This window comes from Crinia signifera, chromosome 3 (assembly GCF_055691185.1).
Source record: "Crinia signifera chromosome 3, ASM5569118v1, whole genome shotgun sequence".
NCBI lineage: Eukaryota > Metazoa > Chordata > Amphibia > Anura > Myobatrachidae > Crinia > Crinia signifera.
The window spans coordinates 257,660,818-257,677,952 of NC_139219.1; the positions used below are offsets into that span (position 1 = coordinate 257,660,818).

At 42.1% G+C, this 17,135-nt stretch overlaps 1 protein-coding gene across 1 annotated transcript; it reads right to left on the reverse strand.

The window, feature by feature from the left end:
- Nucleotides 1-12,243: 12,243 nt before the first annotated feature.
- Nucleotides 12,244-16,034, reverse strand: P2RY1 (purinergic receptor P2Y1). The gene is made up of 2 exons (XM_083177912.1): nucleotides 15,548-16,034; nucleotides 12,244-15,142 (listed from the first exon to the last, which is right to left on the reverse strand). The coding sequence occupies exon 2, from the start codon at nucleotides 15,079-15,081 to the stop codon at nucleotides 13,996-13,998; it is 1,086 nt and encodes a 361-aa protein (XP_083034038.1). The 5' UTR covers nucleotides 15,082-15,142; nucleotides 15,548-16,034; the 3' UTR covers nucleotides 12,244-13,995.
- Between the last annotated feature and the right edge of the window lie 1,101 nt (nucleotides 16,035-17,135).

Consider the following 17,135-nt stretch of genomic DNA (forward strand, 5'->3'; position numbering starts at 1 on the left):
TCAAGAAGCATCTCTCGAAGGATATGTGATATATTTGTGATGATTGACAATTTAAAAAATGGGGTTCTTGTGTAGTTTCACGGCGCCAGCATGGCTACTTCCGGGTTCTACGTTAGCCAATCTATCTAAAATAAAGTAACTTAACTCCATGCCAACGTGGATAGTTCATACCCCCACTATCCACGTTGGCATCGAGTTGATTTTAGATAGTGTGGCGAGCCCGCAGCGTGGGTGAGCGGAGCGAGCCCCGCAAGGGGACTCAGACGCCATGAAAATACACAAGTACCAAAAATGGATGGGGGGGTTAGTTGCATACATGCAAACCAACAAATATCCATATTTGGGGCCTGATTCAGACCTGATTGCTCATCTGTAGCAGTATCTGCCTCCCAGAGTGAAACCCCATCCTGTGTAAATCTGTTAACGGACTATACAATTTTGCAATCCACTATCTTGTCGCACATCCATATGCAATTCACTCACTATCAAGTGATCAGCTGATCGAGGCCTTCCCTGACGTCACACACATACCTTCCCTTAAACCGTCTGGGCACTCCTGCTTTTTTCCTAACACTACCAGAAAATGGGTTACCACCCCCAAACCAAATTGAGAATAGATATTTTTGCTATTTATGTAGTTATTTGTGCTCAGACATGCTCCCTACGATCTGTATGCATGCCGTAACAGCAAAACTGTGCAGTATTTGCACAGCAGCTTAAGAGCCACGGGCTGCCTGCCCCTGTAGTAGGCAATCACCTACACTACCACTTTCAAACTACAGCTGTCAGGATGCTTATAGGCTGGCCATGGCTGGGGTTCATCAGAGGTGCAGTACAGTAGGTTGCCAATTGTTGTAGCATACGTACCATTTTTGGGACTGTCCTCCGGTGAGGGGAGGGGGCAGTTGGGAATCACACACCGTTCGACATATGCCAAGCCCCTTTTTGGGGCACAGGTGGGTTTGCCGCATGAGTGTCCCGATCCTCCACTTCAAAATGTTGTGAGATTTGTTATAGGCACAAAGCAAAGCCGCAGCTCAAAATGTTCATCCCTGAACCAGTTTTATATAACTATAATGTGCAGTATAGTCATAGGAAACAAAATGAAACAGTTCCCTATGCTACAAGCTAACATTGCTGAACAGGTTCTGGCTCCTCATTTTATGACATGTAAGGACGTGTCTCCTTGATGCAGCCTTTCTGAGCATGCAGTTCTGTTTAGATGGAGCCTGTGAGAAAAGACAACATCTACTCGGTTTCCCATATTACTGCTTCATGCTGGACACAGTGATCATGCACACGCTGAGCCTGGCCTTTATCTTTGTAGCCTGAAGCAAAGGGAGATAAGGTGACAAACAGCAGCAAAGCTTCTACTGGGATTTGAACTGGAATTTTGCTATGCGCTGTGGATTCTGCTATGTGCTGTGGATTCTGCTATGCGCTGTGCATTTAGCATTAGCCATCAGCTAATATCATCATAAAAGTCAGTTATGGTTTTGTTAATAATGATATTCTTAATTAATATCAACACATTCACATTTCAATATATATCATTATTACCCATACAGCAGAAGCACAGAATAAACTGATACAAAGAACCAGTGTTGGAATATCCTCTGGTGGTTAGAGATCTCAGGCACTTCAGAATTGCTCACGAGAACACATCTCTTCTCTTACCACATCACTAACCGCATCTGCAGTTATATATAGTCTAGCAAATCCCACGACAGAAAAGCTCATATTCAATTATCGCTTGTTGTTTAATATATATTCGGTTCACAATATGGGTCTGTATGTTGTATTGTCACGAACAAAACCCTTATGTAGAATAGATGCACATAAATAGTCAGTGAGGGATTTCCATGCACCTTACATATTATATACCCCTTTGACAACGCAAATGGTGTGTCACACCTGGGATTTGTGCACGGTTCTGCCGCAGCATTTGTGGTGTTTAGCTGTTATCAGCGACCCGGCTTATTGATGATGTCTTCAGGGGGGGGGGGGGGCAAGCAGCGGCACGTCAGGCGAGGGCAGGGAAGGAGGCAGCACTGAGGTGGTGATGCTGCTGCCTCCTCCATAGAAATTAATCAGACCCTGGTTAACCATTCACACTGCCCAACAAACCAGGTCCGACCTGGGAATAGCACGTCTTTTCTCCCGGGTTGGATTGCCTGGTTGTTGGACCTGGGATATTCAAAATGGCTCTTTCATACCGACCTGGGTTATATGTGCGGTGTGAAAGGGGTATATCTCAAAATACCAATATATATGTTCAATGTAAGGGTGCTGTCCGTACATACTGTACCATGCTTTGTCATTTATGGAGCACTAAAGCAGCTTTTACATTGACCAGCTCTGAGTTTGCACAGCCAGATAAGAGGATTTGGGTTTTCCTAGTGAAGTAGGGAGCACTGACTCTTCTGGAGCAAGTGCATCTGAGATGTTTGCAATAAGATAATGGTGGATAGGAAGCACTTTGGGGGGTACTTATGTAGTAGACGGGCGCCCAATTTGCTGACGTACGGTAACTTAGGAAAATCACATCGACTGGGCCATTTTAAGGGCCGTGCGATGCGATTTTTCTAAGTAATTTATTCACTGCTCTCTTAGTCCCGGGAATCGCATCGCATCTCATCGCACCTCCCGCAAAATCGCATGCGATTTTTATAGGGTGTACAATGCCATTACATTAGCTATACAATAATATCATTGTATGACATACAATGAAGTTTTAGGCAACCCCCACTATCCACGCCACCCCGAAGCGTGGCGAGCGGCGGTGGAACGCGTCCTCCGACCTTTTCATACCCCTACTATCCAAGTCGGCGTTGAGTTGATTTTACATAGCCTGAAGCGTGGCGAGCGCAGCAAGCCCCGAGAGGGGACGCGGATTACTTTACATGTATTCCGCGTCCCCTCGCAGGGCTCGCTGCACTTGCCGCGCTTCGGGCTCGCCACACTATATAAAATCGACTCCACACCGACGTGGATAGTGGGGTATGAAAAGGTCAGAGGACGCGTTCCGACGCCGCTCGCTATGCTTCGGGGTGGCGTGGATAGTGGGGGTGTGTGTAAAACCTCACTGTATGTCATACAATGTCATACAATGATATTATTGTATAGCTAATGTAATGGCATCGTACACCCTATAATATCGCATGCAATTTTGCAGGAGGTGCAATGCGATGCGATCCCCCGGGGCTAAGAGAGCAGTGAAAAAATGACATAGGAAAATTGCATTGCATCGCATAGCTCTTAAAATGGCCCATGCGATGCAATTTTCCTACATAAGTACCCTTTGGGGGCATTATTTGCAGTGCAGAGGGGAAATATCAGTGATACCACAAAACAAATATTCACTATGCCAATAAAATAGTGTTCTATATTGACAAGAACAATACAGGATTCTCCTGTAAATGATACACCCTACTTTAAAATGTCAGTTTTACTACTACTTTACTTAAAAAGAAAATGATCCTTCAGCAAAAGAATCCTTCACATAAACCAAAGGGGTTTTCTTCTCTTGTAAACATGAATACTGAAATCATAGATTTATAGACATAAGAATTCACCTTATACAGCTACTGAGTCACTCATTAAGTTATGTCATGTAAGGCACTAGATTTGTCTGGTCCTAATGAATACCATTAGCCATGAGCAGATGTTATCTCCTTGAACTGTGTGCTACTTACTAACCAGGTACAATTAATTCTGTAGCAATATTATTAACGTGTAAAATATTCCAATTTGTGTAATAAAAAGGTAACTATAGTGAGACCTTAAAATAAATGAGTTACTCCTTCTTTAATGAGCTACTTTCTGTAATCCAGTAGCTTCAACAGTTAAAATTCAGATGCAAAAAAGCAACATTTAAAGTTGAAACCAGATGGTGCGGCATCAGTTCTATTTTTGAAGCAGTTCAAATACAGCCTGAAAAAAAAAAAATCAGCAGATTCGCTGAAGGACAATTCTGATAGACAAAGTCCATTTAAAGTTTGTCAAATATAGATAAAGATCTGTTACAGTGGTCTAGACTTTGTACAAGTCAGCATTTTTAATGGTAATATTAATGGTGTAATTGCTTTACATGGCAAGTAATGTCTCTGAACTATGGGGTTAATTCAGATGTGGCTGGAGTGGCTATCGCTAATGCTTACTTATTTTATTAACACAGATGCCTCCTGCTGCAGTAGGGATCCGAACATCAGATCACTGCCTCACCCTTGGGACGGCTTGCATAAACCATGGAGACGGAGCCAGGTGCAGGGGCCGGTATATCTCCATTTAAAAACGGAGATCCTTGGCCTTTCCCTCCCCCTAAATGGCAGCCACACACCAATGTTTTGGGAAATACAGTCAATTGTCATTATTAATCTAGTTCATTATCATGCAGGAACTAGGAACTAGTTTACTATACAGATAGATCCACTCTCTCCTGGCATGGTAAGCACAACCCCACGCCACATTGATTTGCACAATATGAATTACAATGATTATGTATCACACCCACTTTGTGATGCTCGCTACACGCCCGCCCCTCCACAGCAGGGTGATGACGTCTCAGCGCCGGCAGGTGGTGCAGGCGTGGACGCTGAGCAGAACGGAAAGGGGATAAAGGTATGTGATGTTTGATTATGCACTTGTCTTTCGCAGGGCCGGCGCCACCACTAGGCAGCCTTAGGCATTTGCCTAGGGCGCCGGCCACTGGAGGGCGGCCACTTGGGAGCAGCCCCCGGATGAAGGAGAAGGTGAGAAACCACGGTCTCCACTCCCTCTCTGCTCTCCCTCCCCTCCCATGGAGCGACGCATCTCCTGCCGCTACCACCCCATGGGGAGCCCCCCCGCTTGTGGAGCGAGACACGTCACGCTGCTCCCTCTCCCCCCGTGGAGTTACTCCACGCCCGCCGGAACTGTACATCCGCCGCATCTCCCGCCGCCTGCACCCCCTCTATCTCTCTCCGCCTGCACACACCCACCTCTCAATGGAGCAGGAGGCCGCCCATGGAGCGACGCATCTCCTGCCGCTACCACCCCATGGAGAGCCCCCCCCCCCGCTTGTGGAGGGAGACACGTCACGCTGCTCCTTCTCCCCCCGTGGAATTACTCCACGCCCGCCGGAACTGTACGTCCGCCGCATCTCCCGCCCCCTGCACCCCCTCCATCTCTCGCTGCCTGCACACCCCCACCTCTCCGTGGAGCAGGAGGGCGCCGGGGCGCCCCCCCTGCCTGGGGTGCTCCGGTGCCTAGCACCGGCCCTGGTCTTTCTGCAACTTGATAAAGAGGCTGTACTAGCCTTGAAACGTTGGGAACACATCCAGTCTTCTGGTGTATTTATTTTGATTTGAGTGCCGCCGCCACCCAGTCTTTACATACCCCGGGATCATCCTGGGACCACTGCGGGGGGCATCGCATTATACTGCTTTGACATTGTAAGCATCGAGGAGTGCCGCTACACCCAGTTGCTATAAATATATATATATATATATATATATATATTAATCAAGGGGCCTAGACCATGCACTCTCTAATGTTGCAGCTGGTCACACCCCCTCTGAAGACAGGCCACACCCCTATACAGGGGCCCCTATCTCTCCATTACTAAGTGGGCCCTTTGTGCCACAGTCCGACACTGCCTCCAAAAGACACATGACTGTCAACAACAATAGAGATCCCTGGAATCTTTCCTCCCCCTAAATTAGAGCAACACGCCACTGATTTGGACAACTAAGTAGCAAATAACACCAGACTGTCAATCATTAATACTGCCACCCTCCTTCCTACACTGAGGAACCATTCACTTACATGTAGAATTGGTCCTGTGTAAAAAAGTGAAGGTTCTTAGGTGGAGTTATTCTTTAACACTTAAAGAGCACAGGCTTTTTATACCTTTATGGGTTAAAGTTAAGGTGCTTATACACGGTGCTTTTAGTACTAGGTTGCATTGTATCTAGCACAAAAAGCATAAAATGTGCTACAGCACCGTGCTTTTTGTACTAGATACGATTCAATCTAGTACTAAATGCACAGGCTGCATAGACTTTCTGTGCTGTGCGATGTGCTGTGTGCGGCAGTGCACATTGCATCGCATCAGGAAAACGCACCGTGTTGGCACCTTTACAAATCAACGGCTTTTCTGTGTGACAGAGGGATTTTGTTTTCCATACAACATCTGAATAATAATAAAATATCTGAATAGTAATTTTATGATCATTAGCTAGTTAACATAACAACAAACAAAACAGACAAGAATGACAAGATTACATACTAATATAATTCAAATAAAACCAATTTATTATCCCTGTACAGAGGGAGAACAAGAATGCTTAATTTTTTTTTTTAGATTCCATATATATCACATAAGCCTTTATTCAGATCTGATCGCAGTACAAATTTGTTTGGAAAATGGGCAAAACCATATAACACGTGCAGAGAGAGTTAGATTTGGGTGAGTTATTTTGTTTCTGTGCAGGGTAAATACTGGCTGCATTATTTTTACACTGCAATTTAGATTTCAGTTTCAACACACACCACCCAAATTGAACACGCTCTGCACATGTTAAATCTGCCCCACCTGCAGTGCATATGGTTTTGCCCATTTTCCAAAAAAAATTGTACTCCAATCAGATCATAATAAGGACCATAGTTTCCTGCCTTCTGTTCATCTATAATTGGGGATTGGTTTATTCTGATCCTACAGTGTCAGACTGGGTCTTGGAGGGCCCACAGGAGAATGCAATGATATGGGCCACCTGAAAGGAGAATGTGCAAAGCTGTGTGGCCAACCTATTGAAAGGGTGTGGCAATGCGTAACATAATATATAAGGAATGTCGCAGTGACAACCATATAATGCAGAGAGTGTTACAATACAGAGAACATTGTAGTAAGTGCCATATAATAAAGAACCAAATGCAGTGACTGCCAAACAATACAGAGAGCAATGCAGTGGCTGCCACATAATACAGAAGTATGTATATATATAATACAAAGATCAACATCTCTCCAGCACTCTCCTCCATTTAACAGCCTTATTCTGCCCCTAAAGGGTAAAAGTCAGGTAATCATGTGTACCTGCATAAGTGACAGCCTCTGCCTTCAACCCACATGACTGCCTGTGACAGTATCTTCCTTTCCCCCGCCTTCCTCTCTGCATGTGACAGCCTTTGTCTCCACCCACAGTCCCCCAACTAACCCAGTGTTCTGTCACAGCTGGGCTCCCCCACCCCCTCTGCTGTGGTCTGGGCCTGCTAAGTCGCAGAAAGGTGCAGTGACATCCAGTTGTGATATTTTTTTCTTAGAATATTTTGATAAGTGGGGTGAGCTGGCATGTGAGCAATGATTTACATAATGAACAGATTTAACAATATTCATAACCAAATAGCAATTTCGAGATATTTTGAAGAAAGTGTAGCATAATTGTATACTCACTCTGATTGATAGTGATCAGGCACCATAAGTAGGGAGAGGCAGTGGCTCAGGAAAAGGCTGTAAATCTTTTGATAGTAGAGAAGACATTGCTGTGCCAGCTCAACTCTTGTCCCCATAGTGGCCACACCCACTATGCTAACACTATTGAGAGAGAAAATGACTGGAGTGGGGGTAATTCACAGTGTTCTGGAGGCAAGCTGTTGTAAAGGGTCTGTTACTGAATATACAAGACATGTGAAGACTGCAAACAGCCCATCAGGTGCACTTTACCACACAGAGGATAGTAATTGGGTCTAGCAAGCCAGGTACATAAAGGGGAAAAAGTGCTATACTAAGAAGTATTTTTTTTTGTTCACAAGTGTATTACTTTGCTTTCACTCCTGTCTGGAGACACGGGTATACAGATGGCACAGTTGTACCCACACAGATAAATCCATATTTAAGTGCTGCCTGCACCCGGTGATCATAGATTGCTTTATCTGTGGGGTGCAAAGAGCCACTGTTGAATAATCTTCCCGCATTTTCTGGCGGAGCAATAACTTTTTTGTAGTTTATTGTGACACAGTGCACATTATGTCATGACATCAAGCTGTGCTACACTGCTGAAAGGCAGCGAAGCCGCGGCACAAATAGGAGCAGCCAAAAGACACAGAAGAAGGTGTCTGTGGGCTGGAGTTGGAGTGATGAGAGGTCTGGGTCTGGGGAGACAAGACACTGGGGGGGAGGGGGGGGGGCTGGATAGAGAGAAGAGGGCTGACTAAAGAAAGACACAAGGGGTACTAGAGAGACAGAATAAAGCTGGCTGGCCCTGGAGTAACACGAGGACTGATTAGAATGAAAAGGCTAAGTATAGTAATCTAAATTAAGGCACCATAAAAAGCATTACTGGTAGCAAATACAGTTTAATACAAAGTTGTTTTATCAGTTAAGTTCCCATTTTGCCTTACACCAACAAAATGTCCGTTCTATGTTACCTAGGTGAACCATTGCTATACGATGATGACATTGGTTATATGTCTTCAGAAATTCAATACTACCCCCACACATCTAAATTATTTAAGCTTTTTAATGACTTCCAAAACAATAAGGGGAAAAATTTACTAAAGCTTCTCTATTGCAACCTAAAAATGATAGACTGCATATAAGTGGTTGCTATGGGCAACACCACTTCTTTATTTCTTTAGAAGCTTTAGTAAATTTACACCTAGTGCACACGGTGTGATTTTGCTTGCGATTCGATTGGGATTGAATCGGGATCGAATGGTACGCAAAATGCAGTCAATTTGACTATATAGTAGAGATCTGTACTATATAGTCTATATATTATTCTATTTGATTTACACTACACGGGAGCGCGCATTGGGATCGAATCTGCATCGAATGTAGAAAAACCATTCGATGCCCATTCGATTTTCGATTCAATTTGCTTCTATAAGCAAAATTGAATGTGAAAATAGTGCAAATCTCACCGTGTGTACCCTCTATGGGTCATAAAAATGGAAAGTTATGTGCCAAGTGAACATTTTTCTCTACGTCACAACTGGAGATTTGAAAGCGGTGACCTTGATTTGAAAGAACCAATAACTATGTGCAAATGCATTGAGCCATATAATGTCTCTGTTATTGTGACACCTTACATCGCAGTATGGAGTATGAATTCACATTTCAACATCTGAAAGCTATTAAGTGATGATTTTGCAGGGAAAATGAGGACATGTTCTAACACAGTGTTGAAAAAGATTGGAAGGAATGACGAGTTTGCTGAAGAGAGCAGAAGCACATTTCTCAAATACTGTATTAAAAAAAAAGAAAAACCCTCATGGCTGTCTGGATAGAATGAGAACGCTTATCGCAGCATTCTAGAAGACGGATTTGGTGGGTTTATTTAAGGGAGGAATCAGCTGCACGGAACGTCATGGTTGAGGCTAAAATAATTGTTCTAAGAGAAGCAAATTGTGGAATCTAACAAAAGACATGAGCATGGAGTGTTTACTCATTTATCCTTTCAGCGGGAGAAATGGTGGCAAATGCCCTGTAATTCCCCTGCCAATCTGGGACTTAGCAGTGGGATTCACAATAGGCTCTTCTTGTTATTTTACCAATATTATTTCTCACTCTTATAACTTCTTAGAGATAAAAGTCTTTTAATATAACCCTCTGCTGAGCTGCAGGCTCAATTATAAGCAAGTCTATTAGAGGCCAGTGATTTAAATATATTCACAATCCTTGGCTACCCTTAAATTGGTTGCAAGCGTTGTTTTAACCTAGAAAATACATTTTCAAAAATAGTCATGTGTGGAAAAAAAGACAGCAAGATACTGGAAATGAATAAAATGAATAATAATAATAATAATCATCCCGCCACTTAATTAGATATCTAAGAATCTTCCTAAATGAAGAGAAGGGTGAAGATTGTCTGTTGAGGAATCTATTACATGGAGGCTGGCAATTTTCCCAACCGTAATACAAAACAAAATAACATTCAAAAGAACATTAAAAGGCCATTAAAAATAACATACATACAACAACAACAACAACAACAACAACAGTGAAAGTAGCAAGAACCTAAGCCAAAAAATGGATTTAAATGAACAATACTTCACTAAAATAATTCAGATTATAAAGCCATGTACAGACCTAAGAGGATTAGAAAACCACAGATTTGAGTATGGATCTAAAACATTACGGTTGAAATGAAAGTTGGAGAAGGCCTACTTATATATTCTCTTTAAATGAAATGTAGGATGTACTCTAAAGATAATGGAATAAGCGGTATCTCAAACAGTTTAGAAATAACATATAAAAGAGATAAAAGATAAGGCATCATGCTACAATCTACATATGCAGGACCAGTTGGTACTGGAAGTCTCTGCTGGCTGTAAAGATAGCTGCCAAATCAGACTTTCAGATATGTAGCTCTCTCCAGCAAGTGGTGGGATGTTTATGAGTCATTTTAAGTCATGAAGTGAAGAGACATTTAAAGCTGATCTTGTTTGTTTGAAATTAATTGGGACCGTAATTGTGTTTTCTTTAGAGTCTTGTGGGGTCCTGTTCATAGATGTATACAAACTAATTGTAGCATGGTAAAAATAGTCTCCACCTGGAGAATAATTATACAGACTCAGTCATGCTGCCATATGCTCATATGCAAAGATGTAATTTGTATATCTTAAAACAGAGTTATTGAACCAGTTGACTTACAAAGTGCAACAAATCACTAAACTCAGCACACAACATAAAAACTAGCAGAAATGGTCAGCAGTAAGTGCTTCCGATTTTGCTGAACTACACTTCCCATAATGCCTAGTAGCCACTGAAGATGGTGTGGAGCCTCTCATGCCAAAACTACCTGTAGCACCAAATTTACAGTGAAAATTCATTTAAAAGAATCTTCTACAAGTGCACACAAAACATTACAATGCATGATGCACATTGTCCAGGGACTACACTATAGACTATTTATAAAACTAAACACCAAGACCAAATATTAAAATAATATGTTAAATGGAATTTTCTAAAAAAAGTTTAAAGGGGTTATTTATCGAAGCTTATACCCCTTTTCCACTAGCAAAAAATTTTTTCTAGTGGGAACATGTCCCAAGGAAAAATCCTGGGTTGACTGCTCCAACAATTAACCCAGGTAATTACCTGGGTTGGACCGGGATTCTCCCGGGTCCAGGGGCAGTGGAAACGGGTATCCCGCGTCGCCCGTTCACAGCAATGTAAAAGCTGCAGCTGGGATATGTTCTCATCTCACAGCGCCGCCCCCACCCCGCCTCCCGATGAAGTCATCAGCCCGGCATTATGTTGGGGCGGAGCGCTAGTGGGAAAGGGTCTGCAAGCCGGGTCGCACCTGGGTACAAAATCCTGGGTGCAACAATGCTTGTCTAGTGGAAAAGAGATATTAGCGAGAGGTAAAACTGTGAAAGTCCCAACCAATCGGCACGTTGTTGTCATTTTGCAAAAAAAAATAAAAAAAATAACAACTAGCCTGTAAAATATAAGGCTGAAGCTAATTGGCTCGCTCTTATCGCTAAAAATTTTACCTTGTAAACAAGAGTTATAGTGAAATGTATGTATTAAAATAGACATAAGCACAATGGACATAAACAATGCACACTGAGAAATGTAATTGTTTTGACAATGACAACAAATGCTGGTGTGATGGTGTCTACTTGGCTAAAAGAGAGAAACACCGGATCACACCACAATTAAACCAATCCTGCTACATGTTAAAACGAATAATGAGCTATGATGAGAAATGCCTTGCCCATCAATCATCTTACATTGTAACATGCAGGCTGACTCCTATGCTTGAGTATTGGTTGCTTATTTAAATGAACACTTCTACATTGTCATGCTTATTAGCATTCAATCAAAATTAAGCACACTTGTTTATGCTCTGTTTGGAAAACACATTAGTGTAGGTTAGAGGGTTGTCATGCCACAACATCACAGAACTGATGGAGAGGAATTTGCATAGTACCTTATCTTGTAGACCTATATCAAAAGCAGACACTGTAATCAAGGGTAATGAGTGGAACCTTTCTTCTTCCATACACAGTGTACATACTGAAAAGCAACGGCACATCTATTAAAGCTGCATTTACATAGGAGTCTGGTTCCTGGTGTGAAATGAAAATTGAATGAACATTTGCACCTCCTGTCATATCCACTACATGCCAATTACTGTCTGCAAATAAGTCACTGAACAGATTTCTCTTAACAAGCTCACCAAATTCACTTTGCATCTGCTAAAAATGCCACTGATTTCTATTACAATTTTGTAATTAATAATATAAAAACCAGCAGAAAATATTTCAAAGTTTTATTGGGTCTCTGAGTTTGTAATGGCCAAGTACAATACCAGACACACTTGGGGTCAAAATTGCTGCCTCTACTATGTTGATGTTCGGTATCTATCACCTACTCACATGCTGTACACATAACCTGCATGCAGACATCACAGCTCCTCAGACAAATGAACCCTTTTATTGTGAAAGTTAAACACAGTTATTCTACAAAACCTGAGAGAGGCTTAAAATGTCAAGTAACACTGGCTCCGTAGGCGAATCAATTAAATGGCACTGTTAATCACAGATAAAACAGATTTACTGAACTATATTAAATTACAGAAAATAGTACAAAAATAAAACATTTTTCACGTTAGCATTAAACAGATACTATACTCCAAACATACACAGTACGTTTAACATATAAATCACATTTATCCCTTCATATAATCTTTGACATGATATACAGTTACATCATGCCACAATTCAAGAAAATGATTGCAATGTTAGTTACTGAGCAGTAAATAAACTCTCGATGTCTAGTTTTGAGAAATGTTCTTAAACATAAAATATTATGTTTCTCAGTAGTAAGTGGTACAAAGGGCAAGATCTGTAGGTCAAAGGGATATATAGACTTCATCCTTCTAGCATACATCCTTCACCATAACAGCCATGTTTAGCAACGGAAATCCACGTACTCTCCACTAGCATGTCATATCTTCACATAGTCTTCAAACAAACACCTTACAGATATTTTATAATAAATAGTGCTTAGATAGGAAGTATTGACCCTTTCACAGAAAGCCCTTGTACTCTATAGTCAAAATGACAAAATATGTATTTGTGCCTCTGTCTTTTAACTTTGTTATTCAATTTGAAATGTTTTTGTTGTGCAAAAAAATTGGACTATTAACACTCTTCTAAAGAGTTATTGTCTAGTATTATCTATTCAAGGGCTTCATATACACCTAGTACCAATATCCGTATGGGAATTGCGTTCACACTAGAGATTATCAGTAAAAACATGTTAGAACAACATTCCTCCAGTTTGATATATTCAGGTTTGGCTAGCATAGTATCACCACATTTTGTCTATGTAATTTTTTTTTAGGATTTTTTTTTTTTTTAACGACCAAAACACAGCTAAATGACAATGACAGTAATATTGAGTGGCTATGTCCAGCCCAGCTCTCTCTCTAATTGAGATGGCTTTCACGAAAAAAAGGTACAGCTGTATATTGCAAGAATACTCTTTAAAATAAAAATGTCTCTCCAGTTAAATAATTTATAAGTCCATTGCTTTAGGAAACAAAACAGGTTCACAAAAAAAAAAAATCAAAATAAAAATCAAAAACCATCTAATTTAGTAATACTCTTTAAAAATATCAGCACGTAACTTTTTGAAATACATTCCTTCACCATGTTAGCAGTAGTTAAAACGTATTCACAGTTAAATTCTGGAATAGTTAGAAGAAGAAAAAAAACTTTAGATTCAGATCATTGCTCAGCTTGTGGAGATAAAACGATCCTACAGGGAGAGGAAAAAATACACCCCCCTTTTTTTTTGTTCCTTAGATTTTGGTGGGAATGCAAATGTCTGTCACAAATGCCTTAGAACTTTCCGTTTCCTCAAGGATAAATCATCGTTCTAGCCTGTCTCTGTATGTCAATTGACTTTTAGCCATAAAATCATTGCATGAAAGAGACAGCCACAAATGAATGCATCCCAGAGTGCTAACAGTTGGGTGTCTTGAGCAATCCAATTCTTTGTGCTCACAAGCTTGTGTCTCCATTCTGCTTGTACTCCGATAAGATGTTAAGAGTCATCTCTTCACTCTTTGATTGCACATTCGCTTCGCTCCTTCTAGATGCTTTTCTGGTTGCCCGTGATAGCTTCCGCCTAAAGGTGTCTCCTGCCAAGAAATATAGGATGGGATCCACACAGCTATTGAGGCTCGCAAGACCCCTAGTCACTTGGTAGGTGGCATATACCCTATCATTAAAGAAGCACATTTCAGGAGCCTGAAAATCAAGCCTGGCTCTTAAATTCAGATTCTTCATTACATGGAAAGGAAGGTAAGAAACCGCAAATACAGTCAACACAATAATAACCAGATAAATAGATTTTTTTCTCAGGGGTGCATTGTTCATATCTTTGTAGATCAAGGTTCTAACAATTAATCCATAACATCCCAGAATTAGTATAAAAGGGATGCAGAAGCCAAAGACAGTTGTGCACATGCTGTAAATGAAGTAGCTTCTTAAGTAATCATCAGAAGATGTATCAAAGCATGTGATGGTTTTATTGTTCCTGAGCGCTGTACCAGAGAAAAACAGGATGGGAGAAATACCAGCAATCACAATGAACCAGACCAGAGCACTGATGTAGATTGAATTTTTCTTCTTCAGCCTCCCAAGTGATTTGAGTGGATGCACTACTCCTGTGTATCTATGCACGCTGATACAGGTCAGGAATAGGATGCTTCCGTACAGGTTCACATGGAATATAAACCTCTGCAGTTTGCACATGACATCCCCAAAAATCCAGTCCGTCTTATTGAAATAGTAAAAAATCAGTGCTGGGAGAGAAAGGACATATAAAAAATCTGCAAGTGCCAAATTGAACATGTAGACGGAGATACTGCTCCACGGTTTCATGTGGAAAATGAACATCCATATTGCCACACTATTACCAATAAATCCTGTGATACAAACCACTATATACACAGCAGGGAGGTAATAGAACTGAAAGCCTGTCTTTGTCAGAGAGCATTTTGTGACATTCCCAGCAGATGAGCCACTTGCCAGCAAAGTGCTTTGAGTAACATTCAAAAGAGCTGATAAAAAGACTTCTGTCATGGTCTTTTCAAGTCAAAACAGGCAGGGAGTGGAAACCAGCGAGGTTGGTGGCTGCAATCATCTAAATGGAGAAAGGTAATAAGGAGGCATCAGTTATTATTACACTACATTAGCAGTCAGGTAAAGGCTAGTGCATGGTGGCAGCAACACAGGACCCCACCAGAATGGACTGATATATTCACTAGAACCACACAGCTGTACAATCTGCAAACTTCCCATCTCTGTTACATGCACATTGACAGAAGTGTGCAGGCTCCAGGACTGAGCAGCAATACACATTCCATTGCACTACTAGCTAGCAGCAATGTACTGTAGCGTGCATTGGGTTCCCTCCAGCAGTGAGTGAGGTCGGGTCACCTCATTAATAAGGAAGGAAGTGCAAAGGGAACAATCATGCAAAACGTCCACCCACTATGAATGGCACGGGTGTGTACAACTGGTTTTCATTTCTAGAAGCCAAGCCTACCTCACAACGTTGTGCCTCTGATCTTTGTAATCACACACACACCACAACTCCAGTAGTCATCTCAGGAAGCAGTCAGCCATGGGACACAGTGTGGGGAAAGTTGCATTGCCTCTGCTGCACAGTGCAAGATCCTGGCGTGCCACATTGATTCCTTCACCCAGAGAAAGTCTACGGCAGGACTTCTGCGGAGAATGAGAGAGACAGTCAGAGAGAGAGAGGGAGGGAGGGAGAGATGGTGGTAGGAGGCTGGGAGCAGGGTTCAGCCTCCTTGCTAAGTTGTCACAGGCAGCAGCAGCAGCAGGCGTGGTGGTGTACAGCTCATCCCTCTAAAACAACATGCCTTCTGATAAGGAGATTTCCCACAGGCGTGCATTATTCTCGGCTTGCCTTTTCTTATGATCCTTTTTGACAACTGTAGTGAAGGAGAGAGGGGTTTCTTGCCAGCAGGGAATGGAGGAGCATTGCTTGTATTTGGTTTTTGATCAGCTGTATGCAGATCAGAGAAGTGATAGTGTAAGTGCACGAGGATAGCAGCAAGTTACTGACAGCATGAGAGACTTGTGACGTTAGGCGGCAGCGTACATGTCACATCTAGATACAATGGTGCACAGTGCACATGGTACGTATTACACAATGCTTGTCCCCTCTGCTAAATACTACACCCCACGGCGCTGCCCAGCCTGTGACATGAATGAAATACCCTTCCTGGAATGCTGCTGCTGCTGCTGTTACAGTTGGATGCTACACATCTGTATGCACTGAGTCATGTGCTGATTCCTGTGCTCTCCTTGTTGTGTAGCAGATCACACAGCAGGACACACTGCCATTTGGGTTTAGAAGAGTCAGTGCCGGTATTATGAGTTTATGGGTTTTTTTTCCTAGTCATTCATTTATGGATTCGATTATCTGTTTTTTTTTTACAAAGTCCTAACCCCACTTGTGTGAATAGGCTAAACCCCAGCGCATGCACTTATAAAGTCGAGAATATTAGTCATATTTGTCACATTACTAACATTGAGGACACTACAGGAAGGATGTTCATGTTGCCGTATTTATGCTCCGCATGTTCTGAATGTGTTTTCAGTTCAGTTGTCCTTAGTGAAAGTTGTGAAACTTCTCAGCATGGTGAATGTTCTGAGAATGGATTATAAGGTCGACAGAAATGAGGTCAACCACCATAGGTCAACAGTCACTAGGTTGACACATGACATAGGTCAACATGGTCATTAGGTCAACACAAGCATTGTAGACATGAAAAAGTCAACATGAAAGTGGTCAACGTTAGTTTTTCATGTTCTTTTTGGTGTCTATGTCGACTTAAGTTGACATGGTCACCGTATAAGTGTACCGCTTCACTCGCCATACTTAGGGCACACTATTATTTTCTCACTCTATGGTAGCAGCTAGTTCCCCTTCGCCGTAAGGACCTGGGGAGGAGAGGGGGCGGGAGAGGGGGCGGGAGAGGAGGAGCAAGGTCAGAACAAGACAACTTTTTTTTTGAGCCGACATGTGCCGACAGGCGGTATTTCATGCCCTACCATCCACTAGGGCGTGGAGGAGGTTATTAAAGCTGTGGCGAGCGAAGCGA

What these genes read in the sequence shown, in the direction of transcription:
- P2RY1 (XM_083177912.1), bottom strand. Translation starts at nt 15,081, where the DNA reads ATGACAGAAGTCTTTTTATCAGCTCTTTTGAATGTTACTCAAAGCACT.